Source organism: Acinonyx jubatus, chromosome B1, assembly GCF_027475565.1.
Source record: "Acinonyx jubatus isolate Ajub_Pintada_27869175 chromosome B1, VMU_Ajub_asm_v1.0, whole genome shotgun sequence".
In the NCBI taxonomy this organism is placed as follows: domain Eukaryota; kingdom Metazoa; phylum Chordata; class Mammalia; order Carnivora; family Felidae; genus Acinonyx; species Acinonyx jubatus.
The window spans coordinates 27,300,460-27,319,537 of NC_069382.1; the positions used below are offsets into that span (position 1 = coordinate 27,300,460).

The 19,078-nt window shown below is 44.8% G+C and overlaps 1 protein-coding gene and 1 long non-coding RNA gene across 15 annotated transcripts in view; one reads left to right on the forward strand and one right to left on the reverse strand.

Moving 5' to 3' along the window:
• Positions 1-1,171: 1,171 nt before the first annotated feature.
• On the reverse strand, positions 1,172-5,909 carry LOC113604669 (uncharacterized). The gene is made up of 2 exons (XR_003426682.2): positions 5,378-5,909; positions 1,172-5,118 (listed from the first exon to the last, which is right to left on the reverse strand). It is a non-coding gene; the product is annotated as an uncharacterized LOC113604669 (long non-coding RNA).
• The window catches only part of RBPMS (RNA binding protein, mRNA processing factor), a 175,430-nt gene continuing 161,192 nt past the window's right edge, over positions 4,841-19,078 (forward strand). For 2 of the 14 annotated variants that reach the window (XR_008295901.1, XM_053216377.1), the window contains exon 1: positions 5,914-6,239. Coding sequence is in view for 3 of the 14 variants with exons in the window: in XM_053216377.1 (XP_053072352.1) it covers positions 6,174-6,239 (66 nt within the window). In the remaining 11 variants the exon portion in view is untranslated. Of the gene's footprint in view, positions 5,116-5,902; positions 6,240-6,799; positions 17,988-19,078 lie in introns of those variants that run through there. The other 12 variants (XR_008295909.1, XR_003426681.2, XR_008295907.1 and 9 more) reach the window with 12 other exon arrangements.

Here is a 19,078-nt window from a genome sequence, read left to right on the forward strand (position 1 = left end):
AACTCAGGGTACCATAACAAAATATCATAGTTCTGGAAGTTCACAAGTCCAAGATCACGGTGCCAGTCAGTCTAGTTCTTGGTGAAAGGCTTCTTCCCGGTTTGGGGATGGCCACCTTCTCGCTGTATCCTCACAGAGCAGACAACAGAAGCTCTGATGTCTCATAAGGGCACTAATCCCATCACAGGGGCTCCATTCTCATGACCTCATCTAAACTTAATTACCTCCCAAAGCCTCTAATACCATCACATTGGGGGTTAGAGCTTCATTATATGAATTTGGGGGGGGGGTACAAACATTCAGTCCATAACTTGTCACAAGTCCAAGCTTGTCACATGGTTGTTGGTGGCAGGATTCAGTTCCTTGTGCATTGTTGGATTGAAAGTGCCATTTCCTTACTGGTGCTTGGATGGAAGCCTCCACTGCTCCTTGTCACATGGGCCGCGCTCTAGGGCCACTGGCATCACAGTAGCTGGCTTCCATCAAAGGTAGCAAGTGAGAGAGTAAAGAGGGTGTGTAAAAAGGGAGCCATGGTCTCTCTGTAATCTGATCTTAGAAGTGATATCCATCACTTGTACCAGGCTCTGTTCATTAAAAGCAAGCTCACACTCAAGGGGAGGGGATTGCACAAGGGCTTGAAGACCAGGAGGTAGGGAACATTGGGGGCCATGGTGGAGGCTGCCTACCACAGGATCTTTGAGCTGTACCCTTGTCTTGAACTTCACCTAAGGCCATATCCCCCCCCCCCTTTTTTTTTAAATGTTTATTTATTTTTGAGAGAGTGAGATAGAATGTGAGCAGGGGAGGGACAGGGAGAGAGGGAGACCCAGAATCTGAAGCAGGCTCCAGGCTCCAAGCTGTCAGCACACAGCCCGACATGGGGCTTGTACTCAAGAACCAAGAGACCATGCATGATCTGAGCCACCCAGGTGCCCAAAGGTCGTATTTTCATGATCGCACCCTGGATTTGACCTTTGCTCCGAGGCCATTTCTTATTTTGAGAGTTTTGTCCTCTGGAGAAACTAGGAACGACAGTTTTATTTCAAACCCAGGAAGTCCTGGCTTCTTTATGTTTCCTCTAAATTGGGATAAAAATTGAACTGTTTCTTTTTTTTTTTTTTTTTTGGCTCATCTCACTTGTACTATAAGTATCTGAAAGAAATTCTTCAACTTTTTTTTTCTAGTTTTTTAATATTTATTTTTGAGAGAAAGAGAGACAGAGAGCAAGTGGGGGAGGGGCAGAGAGAGAGGGAGACAGAATCTGAAGCAGGCTCCAGGCTCTGAGCTGTCAGCACAGAACCCGACACGGGGCCCAAACTCAACAAACCTGAGATCATGACCTGGGCCAAAGTCGGACACTTAACCAACTGAGACACCCAGGTGCCCCCCAAAATTCTTCAACCTTTACAACATCTATCCAAATATCTCCTTAACCAGATCCACTTGTTCATTAGGTATCTTTTCTATCTTACATGTACCAGCAATCTTGTTCAGCTAATTGTTTTTCCAATGGATAAATCGGGTCCCCCTCTCTCTAGCCTGTTATGACAATACTCACTGCCCCATAATAATGCTCTTCACTAGTAGATTCCTCAAAGTTCTTCCAGCTTCCATCCTCCACCTGGTCCCAAAGCCACTGCCACGTGCTCTAAGTTTCTACACACCAGGACGTTACCTCTAGATATGCACTTATGTCTCAGTTATCTATTGCTGCATAACAAGCCACCTTCAAACTCAGTGTTTTAAAACAACGGCATTTACTTTTTGGCTAACAGTTTTGCAATTTGGGCATGACTCCGGAGACAGCTCATCTCTCTTCCGTGTGGCATCAGCTGGGGCAGCTCAACCAGGGCTGGAGTATCCACTTCTAAGAGAACTCACTCAAAAGGCTGGCAATTGGTACCAGCTGTCCGCTGAGAGAGTTCAGCTGGAGCTGTGAGTCCGGGACCTACTTCTCTTCCACGCGAGCCTCTCCACGTGGCTGCAAGGGCAGCCACAAAAGATCGGAGGGAAGTGATTGAATCTCACAACTATTTAGGAGGTAAAAATCAAGAGGATGTTGCCCAACAATGTGAATATATATACTCCACACTACTGAACTGTGCACTGAAGAATGGCAAATACGGTTGTGTGTTTTTTAAAGCTACAATTATAAACTAATAAATAAAATCGGGGAAGATGATGATGGCCTGGAGGTGTTGGGGGGGGGGGGTAGGGCGAGAGATGTCAAGGATGACAAAACTCTAAAACATAGCCTCTGGCCTCGAGAACTTTTTGGGTCTAGCAGAGGAGGCAGAAGTGTTAACAGATAATCACAATTCACGTGGTAGATACTGTAGCTTTCTGCTGCCAACACAGGCACAAAACCCATGCCATGCAAACTACCTCAAAATAGATCTTCAATGTCTGCAATTCCCAGAGACATTTAAGATGTAATTATAGGTTTGGATTTCTTAAAGCAAGCCTCAATCAAAATGAACACTGCCAGAGAAACAGAGATAAGTAATAAAACTACAGGTGCGTACAATATTTCCCTTTCAATCTAGTCTGTAACCTTGCAGGCTAGAAGCAAAACGGTATAGTGGGCAGGAGAGAAAGCAGATGTTTCGTGGTCATTAGCCCTACTTTCCTAGGATACAAAATCCCTTTGTTGTCTCATGGGTAGCTTGTAGGGCGACTGGAAACTAGTGCTGCTGAGATCTCAGTTTTGAAACTTTCTTTCTTTGAGGTAGTAAACAGGTCAGAAAGATCACTTATATCCTGAATGATCCCTTTCCCCTAAGTTTTATAAACAGCCAAAGTCTATTTACAGATTTTCATTGGGTTTTGTTGGTACTGTATGACCCTACTGTTTTTCCAGGTAAGTCTACGCCATTCTTCATGGGAAGGACAGAAAACAGGAGTCCTTCTTTTCATGGCATATAACCCCCATCCCCATATACTTCTCTGAAAACACCTCGAATGTCATGCTTCCCATTGGGATATGTTCTAGGCCTCCCTTTTGTATTGTTAATTGCCTGATGTGTTAGGTGGACCAGCTGAGTGGTGGGATTTTTTATTTTTGAGATCTCATCAGTTGTCTCCACAAATGTCCTCTACCTAGGGTCTCCCCCTGCAAAATAACGACTAAAGATCACTACCATGACTCTGCTAGTGCCCTCGTGGGGGCTCTCCATGCTGAGACGCCTCCACTAATTCAGACCCTTCTGCAGGGTCTTGGAAGGATCTGATGATGTCATTCATGCCTGAGAATCAAGATCTGGTAAGATTTAATGTGTTCATTCATTCAAAAATAATTACTAAATGCCTACTATGCATGAGGCACTATCTAGATGTTGGAAACACAACAATGAACGAATCAAGATTCTCTCATTGCCCGTATTTTCATTTTTTATCCCAGAGGTTTTTAACTGTTAACAATGGACAAAGTGCTGGCTTGGCTTAAAGACAAAGGAATCAGGTTCTACATTTGGAATTAAGCCCCATTTCCCTGGGTGGGGGTAGGGGAGGTTCTCCCAGCATCGTACAACATCTTCCACCTACTCATAAGTGGAGTCTGACTGGAACCATCAATGACTAGATCGATTGTCATTTTTCTTGGGCCTTTGCCAGGCTCCAGAAAGACAGTATCTTTCTGTGGAGTGTATTCAGTAACAGGCACTGGCCAAGGAGGGCAAAGTGCCGGCAGTATCGGACGCACAGGGGCCAAGACCACCACTCAGCCATTGATCAGGAAGACATTGCCCCCTCGTGGTTCCTCATGTAACTGAGGGAGGGATTGGGAATGGACTGGGCTGTCCAAGTTTCCAGATTAATTGTGGCCCTTGCCTCTTCCGAACTCCCATTGCAATTTCGAGATTCTTGGTTTATTTTCGTCCAACATACACATTTTCTCCCATAGACATGACATCAGGACAGCAATTAAATCTATCAAAATCTTCCGACTCCCCCTACCCCCCCAACCCAAGGAAAATCCAATAGGTAAATCGAATTATTACCACTCTCTCTTTTTTTTTTTTTTTTGTCACCATGCTCTGAACACAAGTCTTTTCTTTGCTTTCTACAATTTCAACCAGAATCCCTGGAGTTGTTTTGGGTATCTTGTCTCTAGGACACCAGTTTAAACTCCCTAAAAGCAGGAGTCTTATCTTCACCCCCAGCCCCACCCCACTCCTAGCAGCACTTAAACCAGTATAGGGTGAAGAATGTTGGGGGGGGGGTGAGGGGCAGAGAGAGATAAACAGTGAAGCAAGCCAATAATTAGAAATTGTGATTGGTGCTGTGCTGGAAAGGAACAGCATGCTGTGTGAGAGAATTCCTGGGCATGGGAAGTGAGGGAGAACCTACTGATATAAGCAGTTTAAAATTTGTGTTTATGATACAGGAATAGAGAAGCTCTCTATGACCCCGGAAAAGTGGAAATTTCCTTAATAATGTTAGGTTCCATGTACTGCCGACTTAAACTGGGCAGGAATGGATGCTGGGTGCTGTACTGTACCAACCTGTAATGTCCTCTGATTGCAACCCCCTGGGAGGTAACTGGAACGATTCCCATTTCACAGGTGAGGAAACAGAAACCCACAGTCCTTCCGAGGTTGGTGCATAAACAGGCGTGCTGTGCTGACCTCCCAGAATGCTGAGCCCTCTTCCTTCTTTAAGCTGCTTTGACCCTCTCTGAAGATCATCTGTGTTGGCCTCCAGTTCGGCGGGCTTGAGGAACATTCACTTAGCCAACAAATATTTACTGATTGCTTCCTATATACCAGGTAGCGTACTTAAATGGCCGTGGGATTATAAAGATAAACAGGGCACGGTGTAGTCTAGCAGGGAGGCTCTCCAGAAGAGTAAGGGAGGCAGCCAGGTAAACAAATAATTCCAGAACGGCCTGATAAAGGCGGTGAGAAGAGCCTGAGCAGGGGCCCGTAAAGCTTCGCGGAGAGCGACGGCCGGTGCGGGGAGGCTGGAAGGTTTGGGAGGACCCGGCGTTGGCGGGGGGTTTGAAGCTGTGTCCTGAAAACGCTGGCCCGGAGCGGGGGGCCCCAGGACGTCGCTCGTTCCCTCGCATCCTGTCATCTCAAGCTGCCAACTAGGAAGGCAGGAAATGGGTGTAAGCGGGTACTGAAAAGGAGGGGCAGGCTTAGGGATAGGGGTGCGAATCCCCGCGGGAAGCAAGCCCACGGCAGTAGCCCATCACACTTCCCGGGCGTCGCGCTGGCCCGGCCTGGCTCCCCGAAGCCCCTCTCCAAGCTGGCGCGCACCGCCACGCGAGTTCGCCAACTCCGGCCCTGCCCGGCCACCGGGGCCCACGGGGGCGCGAGGGAGCTGGAGGACCCGGCCTCCTTCCCTCCCCCGCCTCGGCCCTCGCCCTACGACCTACCGCGGAGTTGGGGGCTGGGGTCGGCCGCTTCCGCCTGCCGCCCGCGGCCCCTCCCCGGCGCGCGCCATCCGGCCGCGGGGCAGCCGCCCCCGGCGCAGCCCCTCCTCCCGCTGGGGGCTTCTCAGTCCCGCGTCCCGTCCCTCTGGGCTAAACCCGGCGGCCCTCGTCTAGGGAGGGAGGAGGGGGGAGGAGGAGGAGGAGAGGGAGGAGAGAGGGGAGGGAGGAAAGAGAGAGAAAGGGAGCTGCTTGGATCCCGTACTTCCCAGAGCCTGCCTGGAGCGCGCACTCAGCGGCTCTCCGCGTCCCAGCGTCCCAGCCGTGGCCCGCGCCCCGCACCTCCTCCTCCTCCTTCGGTCTGGGCACCCCTCGCCCCCTCCCTTCGGCCCCCGCTAGGCTCGGGCAGCGGCCGCCCCCAGCCCCTACTCGGCCACCTCCCCGACTCTCTGGGCTCCCTCCTGGGACGCGCGCCCTCGCCCCATCCTTTCTTCCTTCCTTCCTTCCCTTGCGCCCGCCCTCCCTCTCCAGGTCTCCCTCCCGGGTCCCGATTGTCTCCGTCCCCTTCCCAGTCGGCCCGCGCCTCGCCCTGCCCCGTCTCTCCCTCGCACTTCCTGGGTCGCCCGCCGCCGCAGTCTCGCCTCGCCGCGGGAGTCCGAGCCGCCGGTGCCCCGGCTCCAGCCCCCGCAGCCCGCGGCGCCCGTCCGAGGGAGCCCCGGCGCCCGGGGAAGGGAAAAGTGGGCGAGCGCGCCCTCGCCCAGCCCCGCGCCCCAGCCCTGCCCGGCGAGGAAGGACCGGGAAGATGAACAACGGCGGCAAAGCCGAGAAGGAGAACACCCCGAACGAGGCCAACCTTCAGGAGGAAGAGGTACTGAGGGGGCTCGGTGCGGCGGGGGGTACGACCTGGGGCGCCAGACGCGCGGGCTTTCTCCAGAGTGCGGCCGGCCGGCCGGCCCCGGGGCGCCGCAGCCGAGGGTTTGGGAATTGCCCTTGTCCCGAGGCACAGCCCCAAATTGTGGCCCCGAGAGGGGCTCTCTTCGGAGAGCGAGTTTTTGTGGGTTCCAAAAATTGCGTAACTTTAAGGACTTTTCGGAGACTTTAGTAAGTATAATGCTCAGCTTTGTTTGCGTAGGATTTTAAAAGCGGAATCGAGAGCTGGCTCCTCGGTAACCTCCGTTTACTGGGACCCGGAGGGTCAGTTCTTAATTCTGCGACCCGGGCTGGAAGTTGTGGGGTGTGTTTGTGTGGTGTAAGGAAGGAACTCGGGGCGAGTTCTCGTCAAGAGACACCTTCTGTTCCCTACCTTCTCCGCGCCCCCCCCCCCCCCCTTCAGTGTTAAAAGTTCTCGGTGAAATATCTTTCCAGCCGAGGCATTTCGAATTAATAGATAACTCATCAGCTGCATTCTTCTCTGGTGAGTCAAAGACCCCGAATCTGGATGATTAGGTTTTGTAAATTTAGGGGCGATGCGGCTGCGGGGAGCAGAATAAAAGAGTTTAAAACTTTACAATTCACCAAACGATCATCGAGGCTGTTTTAATAGGACTTTGACTTCTGAGCGTAAATTTTATGTGATGCGTCCCTAACATTAAAACTTGCGGCTGCGGAGCGTTCCTTTGGTAGAAACAAAATTCGGTAACTGGGGGTTTCAGAATTTTGTAGTTAGGTATCTGTGGTATCCGATTAACGTACCTGCAGGAACAAAGCCATTTATCTGGAGTCCAAGAAACAATATTTTTTCGCCTACTTTTGAAGATCGCACATAGCTGAGTTCTTAAACGTTCTAAAAAGAACTTGTGTGTGTGTGTGTAGATGCAAGAAAGTATGCATGTAGACATGAACCATAAAGCATTCTTACAAGTGTTGTGTCCCAGTATATGAAGTCTACAGAATGGTAAACTGATTAGGAGGTTGAGATTATTATGGAGATAATGTGTTGCATGCCAACTAAGATTCTGATAGTGAAACCGAATGTTGGGGAGGATTTAATTTAGTGAGGGTAAGCCTTCATTGTCCACTTGTGAAAAGGGAACGTTTAAAATGAAGACCATGCAAATCAATGCAAAACACAAGATTTTACTCTTAGCACAGTTGTATGGGGGCAACCCACCTGAATTGCAGTAAGCTGAAAATTGCCTTCACACCTGAGGATAATTGCATTTTATTTTAACCTATTATTTTGGCAAGTGTTATTTACATGCTAGTTCTTTACAACTACTGACCTTCCTCCTTCCTTTTCAAAGAGATGGAGACTTGAATTGAGTTCCAGTTTTTTCTTGAATCTTTCGGGCTCCTTTGCCATTTATTTTCCCTACCACTGAAATAAAATTTAAAAAATGACCAGTGTGCTTCTAAGGAGTTGCTGTATCTAATTCACCTAACACACCAATTACTTCAGAAACCTTTCTCTATTTCACTTAGATGGGCAATCTGTTTATTTCTAAGGGTACGGATGTATTGTGTGGAACCATCTTTCTCTGTTCACCCCATTGAGAACACTTGCCAAATGGAAAGGTTATTAACAAGGCAAACCAAAGGCTTTTTGGCTTCTGGTGGGTAGCAAAAAAAGAGGTTTATATGTTCCAAAACCATAACGTACTTGATAAAATTGAGAGAAATGTCAAATTTCTTTTACTTAACCCATCTCGGCCTCACTGCCACCAGGACTGAGGTGTCGGCCCTGTTCCTGGGGCGCCTTAATGTGTGAGGTGTGCAAGCACAGAACCACAGGTGAACTTAGTGCAGTTACTGCCTCTTACCTGTTCTGTTGCCCTGACAATGTCCCTTTTCAGGTGGGAATGGCATGTGGCTTGATGACGTGTAAGTTTTGGCAGGACAGTTGTTTTAAAACTAAGTGGACAGTTAGGAAGATTTCAGAACCCAACTCGTAGAAGAGGTGGAGTGTAAAGACAGATACGCCATGAAGAGAGAAGGTTTATAATGTTAAAAATTCAGGAAAAGAAAGTAAATAGGCCTTGAATGATCCAGGTAATTTTGCCCTAATTCCCTGTTTTGAGTTTGTTTTGTTTTTGATAAACTCTAACCTCTTTTTTTTTTTCTTTCTTTCTTTCTAACCCTGAAAACCACAAGTAAAATAAATATGGTATTTGGTGAGTCCCATTAATGTGCTCAGCATTATACAAAACCACCGCACTGGACCCTTTCCCTGCCCACCCAGCGATCAGCAATTTGTTCTCCAACACATTTAAAAGCCTTGGCTGAAGACTCTCATAAACAGAACACACACATATAAAATGTATATACACATAATGACAAGAGAGGGGAAAAATGTGTTTTGTTGTTTCTGGTGGCCATTGAGATGGCTTGGAAAAGCAAGTCCAATCATCATTAAGAGAAAATAGTTTATTTCCTAGAACATAAGGGTAATTTAGGCTTTCTCTACCACTTTAGAGAATCCAAGGGGTTTTTTTTCTATTTTTTTAAATGCGTTCCTCTTCTCTTCCAGTATACGTTAGCCCTGTTTGAGAGCTTTTAAAGCTTACTCTAAAATAAGTGACGCCGAAACACTTACTTGGTTCCGACTGTGTAGACTGAACGGTCCAGGATTTAGGAGAATTTTTGCAGCTTTTTGGGGTTGGAAGTTTGAGAACTTGGACAGGACATAGACTTCTGCTTTGGATAGTATTTAAAGCTTTGAGGAAAAATTCTTTTTCAGCTTTGGCTAGCTGTGACAGAGATAATACATCTGGCTTTCTGGATTATAGTGTGCTATACATGTGTATTTCTCTGCAAGATGTCCCATTAAAGAAAAGCCAGTTATCAAAATCTTACTGGGATCTGAGATTTGTAAGGCTTATGGATAGGGCGTTAGGTAATTTCTTATATCATTTTTCAGTTAGTAAAATAATTCCTAGAATTTGCATGTAATTTTGGACTAGGTAATATTGTCTTTAAACATCTTTGGCAGTTTATACTGGACTAGACTTTATTAAAGTTAATGTATATATAATAGACTCAATTATTTGTCTTGAGTTTTTATATATCAAGACTTTATCTGGTAGTAAATAGAAATTTTTGATCACTTAACTTTCAAAATAGGTTTTGTTTTTGTTTTTGAAATCAGATAAATCTGTAATTTGGTTTTATTTTTACTTTTATCCAGGTCATGTAGTATTTTTCAGACTGATCACAAATCCTTTCTAAAAGGTGTTTTATTATGTTGAGTCCCTAGTGTCAAAGAGCAATTTTTCCTTAAATTGATCTGAACTTGTACTTAAAACTAGAAAAGCAAAAAACTTGGCGTTGTTGGATAAATGACTGAAAAGATGTTTGGCAGATGTTGGGCAGGAATCCTGTAAAGTTGGTTCTTTACAAGCGAATACAAATCTTTACCTCTTTCCTTTTAAAGTGCTTAGTGGAGCGCCTGACTGGCTCAGTCAGAAGAGCTTGGAACCCTTGATCACGGGGTCGTGAGTTCAAGCCCCACGTTGAGTATAGAAATTACTTAAAAAAATACCTTAAAAAGAAAGTGCTTAGTAATCTTGCCCAAATATTGGGGACATGAAGGAAAACTTGTTCCTCTAATTGGCACACAGAAAGGGTATCATATCAGTGTGTGGCAACCTCAGGTTTTCAATCAGGTGTTAAGATTAGTCTACGTTATGACTTGGACAAAGTGCAGAATGGTTTTATATAGTTTATCCACATTTGGAGTCTGTTACTTCAAATCAGATCTAATGCAGCCCTGGAATAGGGTTTGGTGATAGTGTTTTAAATGAAAACATGAAGATTTCCTAGTAAAGTGTCCGTGAACATCGCAAATATAGCATGCACTTCTGAATTACTATTTTTCCAGAAGTGGTCTTAAAATTTCTCTCCTACACCCTCGTGCTCTTGTGCAGTCTTTGTTTCCATGGCATTTGTTTGTTGGATGGATCATTTGATAGGGTAGAGATTTGATAGGGTAGAGATTTGATAGGGTAGAGATTTGATAGGGTAGAGAGATGATTTTCATAGGCTCAGGGTAATTTGTGCTTCGAGGACAGTGTTCAGTGTTGGTGATGGTGCAGTAAGTGGGCACGTGCGGATTTGCAGCAGTGATACAAACCCATGCAGCTTTCTGGAGGACTTTGGTGTTCCATGTCAAAATATGTTCATCAATTTGTTACTTACGGTAGGGAACATTCTTAAAGATTCTTCTATGTCTTATCCAAGGAGATTGCTAAGTAAGTCACGGTATAATTTCTGAAAGAGAATATTAGGTAGCCATGAAAAGCAATGTTTTTAAAGAATATATATGTATATGCAGATTTATTTATTTATTTATTTATTTATTTATTTATTTGGTGGCTCAAAGCAACAAGTGCATTCTTACAGTTCTAGTGGCCAGAAATGTGGAATTAGTTTGTCCGCATTGCCACACTCCCTCTGAAGGCAGTATGGGAGAAACTGTCTTTTTCTTCCAGCTTCTGACTACATTTTAATTTTTTTTTTTTTTGTTTTAAGTAGGCTTCATGCCCAACGCGGAGCCCAATGCTAGGCTTGAACTTGAAACCCTGAGATCCCGATGCTTAACCAACTGAGCTACCCAGGGCGCCCTATGTGATGCCAATTCTTAAATAAAACCCCCCCAAAACCCTGAATAGGTAAAAAACAGAATACAATAAAAATTATCTGGTGGATCGCAGATAATTTTTATTTACTTGCCAGTGCTTTTCTGTGCTTTCTAGACTTTCTAAAATGAACATGTGAATGAAATTGCAACAAAACAACAAAAAACAAATGTCTTTTTCGTTGACTATTTTGTTAAATTTTTTTGCCATATCTGTAGGTGTCACAAAACCGTTTTGTTTTGCTCACAAGTCTTGCTGCAGGAACCCAGACTCTTCTTTTCCTTGTAGCCTTTCTTTCTAGTATTTATCTCCCTCATTCCTTTTATCCTGGCTCATTTTAGTGATGTTTAGCTGCTCTCCTTGTTCTAACATGCTGTCTTAATCTGTCCTTCTGTACTGCTCGGTCCTCTGATGGGTCCTTCAGCACTGATCTGTTCTCTATATAGCAGAGTCCAAACTTGACATTCAGGATTGCCCTAATGTACCCCTGTGCTCCATAAACTATTTGCTTCAGCCATCTTTTCCCTCTTGATCTAGCCTGAGCTGCTTTCAAGGCAGGAGCCAAGTTTCAGCCTACATTGTGCAGGCTACCATCACCTGAATGTTCCATTCCAAAGAAATGGTTTTCTCAGAATTCCAGTAGGAGTTACTTTGTTCTCTTCATTTAACTCCTGGATCATTACCTGTTTTCATGTAATTTTTTAAAAAAGATCGATGCCATCTTATCACAGTATTCCCAGCACTCAGCACCTACCAAAAGATCGTACCCCAGTACCAGTAAATACCACACACAATACTTACACGTATATGCATATATGATTCTTTATAAACACATAGTTTACAAACGTGAAATATCCTCATTGGTAGGGTTGGTGATGATAACTGTGTATAGGTGAGCTGTTAATAAGCAGCCACACGTTTAGTACTGAGGTCCGTTGCCTACTGGGGATTTAGGGAAGTTGTGGATGGAGCAGCTGGCAAATTACCTATCTCCACCTGCCGTCCACAGCCTCCACTGGAGTGCACAGGTGAGCGTGCCTGGTACATGTGACAGCCTCCACGGGCCTGCTCATTCTGGGGTGCGTTTGGGTTTTCACCATTAGCATTTGGTTTGTGCGGTGAAACTCAAGTTGACCTTTTGGACGCAGACTTCTGGAAGCTTTGGTTAGGTGCAAGAGCACGGAGCTCCCTGTGTTCCCAAACAAGCCTGCTCTGTGTGACAGCCACTTTGGAATGTTTGTGTTCAGTTTCATTTGGCACCTTAGTGTCTGCCTGGGGGAAGGGGAAAGGGAATGCAAATGTTCCTCTTGAACAGTGCTTGCTTTGGTCAAAGAAAAAACTTAAGAAGGAATGAGGGGAATGAACCTTAATAATAGCTAGAGCAAAAGTGGCTGCATGGCTCAGTGGGCTTGAGGCCAGCTAGGAGCAGGTATTTAAATTGATGCTGTTGAGAGGAGGATGTCATCCCTTGATGGGGATGAGTTGATCAGATATGTGGGGATAACTTGGATAACGACTCCTTGCACTTACATCCCTGTCTTCAGAGAGTACTGGGAGAATATTTGAAACCCCGTCAGTGCATTGGGATAGGGCAAGACTGCATCCTGGCGGAGGGTTGCAGGTTTGAGCTAATCACAGTGAAGTTGCCTGGTTTGTCCTTTTTTTTTTTTTTTTTTGCGGATACAAAAATACTGGAATATTTGATTTTTTGAAATTCTCAGAAATCTTTTTAATGTATTCACGCAGGAAATCATAATTGCTGACTTCTGCATTATTTACCAGGTACTGGCCACTTTATACACACACTACATTATTTTACCCTCCTGGTGAGCTGGGGGAGGTGGTATGATGGTGGTGAAGGTCTTTTTATGGGGAGGGGACTCTAAGTGCAGGTTCTGAGGGGCCAGGGGCTAGGAGAGCTGGTTTCTGCTGCTCGGCTGCTCCAGGGTGTTGTGGAAATGGTGACCCGTGTAAACAGGTAGAACGAAGCATGGGGTTCACATGGAGTGAGAGTTGGGAACACAGTGAACACTGCAAGGAAAAGAGGGTGGAGGGGTTGTGTCAGAGAGGTGACATTTGAGCTCAGATTCTCAAGAATTTGCCACATGAGGGAAGGGGTTGAGACTTTGGGGGGGAGATTGGCCTGTATGAAGACACAGAGGCTTAAAAGAACTTTTGGGGGGAGCAAACAAGGCATGGCAGGGAGAGGAATGGAAGTTAAGGATGAAGCTGGAGGCAGGGGAGGCTTTGGTGGGAGAGAAGGTGGAGGAGCTGGCCTTCCAGGCCAGGACATCGAATCCACTCTGTGATTGGAGTTGCCCTGTGGCGTAGCAGGGACCTGGTATTCTGGGACTTCACAGTGGCAAAGCAGCTGCAACAGGTTTGGGAAGAGGCTGGTACTTTAAGAGTCCTAGTCTCGAGTTGGTGGCTGACAGTGGTGATTCAGCCCGAGGTGTTCAGAGGCCTCAGTTAACTGTCAGCAGAGGGAAGACTGGGAGTTTCATTCGGGAAGCCTCTTGAGTTTCTCTTTTGGACCACCTTGGACCCCCAGCTAAATGGTGGTTGTATTTGTTGAAACAGCAGATTGAGGGGTTGACAGGTGGGGAGAAGGAAGAAAAGGCCATGAGGAGGTGAACATGGGTTTGAGATGCAGAGGAGAGGTCTGTTCTCGACAATTTTCAGAACAGTTTGAGTACATGGCCGGTAATTGAAAAGGTGGGTGACGAGAATGAGCGCCTGGAAAATTGGAGAGATGGGGGACTCTGGTTCCTGGGGAACCTCGTAAGGGTGGGCAACAACAGAGAAAGTTGACTTAACACTCAAAGGTATATAAAAACAAAACAAAAATTTGGAGGGAGGGGAGCTGGAAATTTGCAGGAAAAATTGAAGCAAAATATTTTAAAGCACTTTTAGGGACATAAAAGTGCATTCTGTATCTGCCTAGGTTATAACATAATAGTGTTCAGCGTGCTTATCCATTTGAAAACCTGAGTGTGGGAAGGGAGCTTAGAAAAACCTAGGCATATATAGTATTTCCCATACACTTTTTTGTTGTTGTTTTGGCTTTCATCAATTGTTTCTGGAAATTGTTTTCCTCTACAGTTTGCATTAATTCCGGGACTTTGACTTCTCCAACTTTTCTTTTTCCAACCCTGTGCCTCGACTAGAGGGGAAAATCAAGCTACCCTAAGATTTGTAGATGGGTTTGGGACTGATAAAGATGCTTGTGTTTTTGTAAGAAAAAATTTCCTCAAGTTTTTTTTTTCTTTTTTTTTTTTTTTGGCGGAGGGGGGGAATTTATTTGGGTAGGGAGTAAGATGAGCCTTTTGGCAGATCCTTGAACTCCCCTCTTCTCTGGGTCATATTTTCTACTGATTCATTTAGTGCTTTCCTAAAAGTCTGCTGCCTTTGCTGCTCACTTGGAGAAAGTGTCCACCCTTGAAGAAGGAAAGGTGGTCTAGGAATTTTAAGAAAAACAACCACCTGCGTTTGTATTTCCCATAGGTTTTAACCCTGCTGCACCCATTATGATGCACGTTAATGTAGAATGCTGGAGGAAACAAGGAAATAGCCGTAATAAATGCCAGTCACACCAGGAAGATAGTTCCAAATTCCAGGGTGTAATACAGTATTGTTACACAAATTTAAAATGCAGAAGGAATGCTGAAGCAGCCTACCTCAGTCCTGTGGGCTCCTGCGATTTTGCAAAGGTATGAGAAATCTGGGAGTCTGAAAATTGAGGTACATCTCACCCATCCGTGCAAGTAAGAGACCAGTTTGTACCCTCAACTCCTTTGTTTCTCCTGAGTCAAGTTTTAAATGATGTTCCCCTGCTCTTCCTGACTCCTTAGGTCTGCAGATAGGTGGCCAACATTATCCTAAGAGAAAGCCTAGAGATTAAAAAAAAAAATGGCTTTGCTTGAATCCACAGGATTCTGTTTTGTGAGAATTTCTCTCCTGCCCACCTATAGGATGGGCAGTGGAGGCCTCCTGGGAGAAGGCACAGCACAGAAAGTGCTACCTTATTACAGAAGTACCAGAATTTCCATTGTGCCAGAGGGGAAGTGCTACAGAAGTGTAATTACTTTACCCAGCATGTGTGATTTACAGGACTTAAAAATGTGTGAGTTTCCAAAGAGGCATCTGTTTTTAAATACTGTATCCCTCTAAGCCAACAGGATGTGTTTGGGGGCTGGATAAGGGGTCTCTGTCTCTCTCACACTTTGACACGCACGCGTGCACACTTCCGTCCTGTGCCTGCTCAGGGATGCTGGGTGACTGGAGACTGTAAACGTTGGTGATTACTTCTCCTCAGGGCCTTGCTTATCAACAGAAGGGAATGCCTGAAGTACTGGAGTCCGGTAGGCCGCTTACCAGGCCAAGTCACTGGTCTGATTCCGCCTTTCCCCCCTCCAGTCTAAGCCCCATTCTTTCTCTTCCAGAGCCTCCTAGCCCTTTCCCAGTGATGAGCAAAGGAACTGTTAGAGCTAACGAACATGGAGATCATTTTTGTTGCAAAAATTTCCTTTTCCGTCTTAATAGGTGTAAGAAAATTGGCCAGTTGATCAGGTGCATATCCAAAGATAATCAAACTTGTAAAAGCCTGAATGGATTTTTTTGCACATTAAGCATTTATGGAGTCGTGTCTACTGTTTTTAAATGCTGTACTTGAACAAACCAAATGAGGTGTTATCATCCCATGGTTTAGGAATAAGAAACTGAGGCTCTTGAGAGATTAAGTAATTTGTCTGAAGTTTTACTGCCAGTGGGTAAGAGCTTAAAATTTTTCCAGTGGTGCACGAGGTTCATGTGATCTGGGCCCTGCTGGTTTCTGACCTCATCTACCAGGAATCACAGACTCATTCATTATGCTTCAGCTGCTTGGGCCTTATTTAGGTATCTCCTACTTGCCAAACTTGTTCCTGCCTCAGGGCCTTTGTGCGTGCTATCCTGTCTGCCTGAAAAACCGCTGCATTCAGATATTTATGAGGCAGCAGCATCCTTGTCATTCATGGAGATCTCAGTTCAGATGTTACCCAGAGAAGTCTTTTGATCTCTAAGTTTAAAGTACCCACATTCCCAATCACTATCCTATCCCTCTTTTATTTTCCAGCTAGTTTTTATTCACTGTTACTACCTTATGTACTTGTCTTCTACCCCTGGAATGTTACTCCTAGGCAGCAGGGAGCTCTGTCTTGTTAAGGCTGTAACTGTCAATGTCTATGACAATGCCTGGAACTGCCCAATAAATTTGTTAAATGACTGGAATACGAATGAATCAGTCAAACTTGAGGCCTGTGCAATGTATCACGTAGTCCTAAATGTTTTCCAGCAGTTTTGAATTACATTTTAATTATTACTACCTTCAGGATCATTTCTGGATGCCTATCCCCACTTAATTATATCAGAAAGTCAGCACCTGCTTTTAAGCCAGAAATTTATAAAGTTTTTATTTTAATTCCAGCTAGTTAACAGTCTTATATTAGTTTCTAAGCCAGAAATTTTAGATGGTAAGTGATTAGGTCCTTGGTGGGGGGTACTACGTAGCAGTTTTGCACACATAAAGGAATCCTTGCATTTGTCCAGTTAGAATGGAAACCTAGCACCTAATTCCATAGACCCAGGAGTGAGATGTGGGCCTCACATGGGGTGATAAGTAAAAGTAGGGCAGGATGAATTGGATTCCCGTTCTGCAGTTGTCTGTGGGGTTGTTAAGGGTTACTGTTAATAACCCAGGTGGAATTGATCTGGAGATAGACTTAGCACTCCATCCTTTGATTTAGTCTAGCCCCAAGCTCAATATGCTTTCCTCCTTTTGCCTACAAAGGGCATAGCTCAGGATAACACAGGCTTTAGCTGGACGAATCCAGCCTTTAAGCACCTGTATGGGTTGCCATGAGGGACAGCCTAATCTGGGCTTTGTGAACCTGTATGGAGGAGGCAACCTGGAAACACAATTTCTACCTACTTGGCAGCCTTACGGACTCAAAACTGTTTTTTATTCACCGTAAAGCAGAACAGATGACATTTCAGGAAGAAAAAAATGTAAGCCATCATTACTTTAGTCATCAGACCGCCTGTTAATTGAGCATACTAATGCACTGATGAAAATGCAGGCCGTTGGATTTATCCCCATTTATGGCATTTGTGTCCTAATGCTTGACCTTGAAAAACTTTCTTAAATTTAACCATCATCTATGGTCTATTGGTCTTAGAGACAATGGTATATAAATACTCTTATTAGTTCTTGACCAAATCGATACTTTACTTTTTTTTTTTAATTAAAAAATTTTTTTTATTTGCTGAGGGACCTAGGACAAGTCTTTAAGCTGCTTGCGTAGACATTTAAACTCCTTTCCTCAGCTAAATTTTGGGGATAGGACAGATAACGCCTGCCGTGCCTGAGAAGAATCGTAACTCCAGTGTTTCTGCTTCGTTCCCCTTCCGTTTCTGAATCCTGGTATAGAATGCTGTTGTTGGGGGCTTGCTAGCCCAGTTCCATCGGGGTTGGGGAGGGGGGGAGGTGGTTTTAAGCCTGAAATTTTGTTTTGCTTTGTTGTTGTTTTTTACTAAGAAAGTCAGTGCTTCCCCTTGAAAATGGGTGGGAGTTTCTGGGTGTGAGCTAACGGCAGGAAATGACCCTCTCTAAACAAAAGGACTTTTTAAGGCCCATCCTGAGTCTTTGTGTTTTGAGGAGGGGTTATGCAGAAAACCTGAGCTAGGAAATGAATCTCTGCTTTAGCCATCCTCATGGGGGAGGGGCGGAAGGAGAAGATCCCTTGCCTGCTTGCCCTCCCAAGTGTCCCAGGTGCCAGTCGGTACCTGCTCTGAGTGCCAGAGCGGTTTAAGAGTAGGGCCTGGTGTGGCTCTTTGGGATAGTGTGGCTTCATACCTCCAAGAGGCAAGAAGGGATCAGGTTAGGCAGAATTACACGCAGTGTGACATTCACCTTTAATCTGGACTCTTGAAAAACCACCACCAGCAAAATGCAGAAAGAGAATGAGGAAAGGGGGAGAAACAATTTTTGTATGATCTATGTCTCCGTAAGTAAAAGCAGGTTTATAAATAAAGATTTGAATTACTGTGTTAACTGTTCGCATTTTTCTAAGTCTGAAGGGATGACCCAGTAATAGCTAGTGACTTCTGCCTCTTGACTAATAGGAGATTTGTAATCATTGCGGCATTAGATAGCGGGGGCCCATGTGAAGAAATGTGGGGCCTTGCCCCTGTTTTGGAATGCTCCCTCACCTAGCTTTAAAGTGACCGCTCATTAGATCACGATTTGTACAGCAGGATCCTGGATTTTTATTGCTAACGAAGTAGTTATGTCTTATCAAAATTATTTTGCTTTTACAAATTCTTGATGACTTGTTGCAGTGAACTTCTTTTCCAGGCGTACCATTGTTTTTTTTCCAGGAATATAAATCTTCCCACTAATAATTAGAAACACACACTTTGTTGAAAATGGTTTTGTGGTTTAGTTTTCAGAACACTTGAAAACGACAGACACATCTTTTCAAAGAACATTGTACATCACTATTTTGGGGCTTTATATTTTTAACTATATTTTTAGAAAGGCCTGCTGATGTATTTGGTGGGTACTGGTGTGCTAAGGGTAGAGGGATGGTTCACAGCACCAGATAACTTAGTGGAACAGCAGAGAGAAGGTTCAAGCTGCTCCTCTGATCCCTGTGTGAAAGGGCTTTGTTCATGTAGTAAATGTGTTGGAACAGTGTATCTTAATTATGAATTAAGGGGTGTAGTATCGTTTAAAACAGACCTGATTGTTGTAAATTCCAGGGCTTACAGGGAAGAATTATTCTCATGGAGAATTCCAGGCTGAGGTGTTGGTAGGTTTTCTCATTTTCTTAATACGTAAACTTTTGAGAAAGGTTACTGTTGTAGTGTTACTCATTTACAGATGTGGAGATCTGCACTGACTTAGATTCTTTTGGAGGCTTAAGTACAATATACATTTGGCATATGTTTTTCATTTTTAAAGTATCTGCTATTTTCCAGTTATCTATGGTACCATCACTTGTATTTCTACAAAGAAAAGATAAAACTACCAGTGATCATCTACCCCTCTCCCTTTAAGCTGCTTATAACTATGCAACACAGGGCACTGGAATTC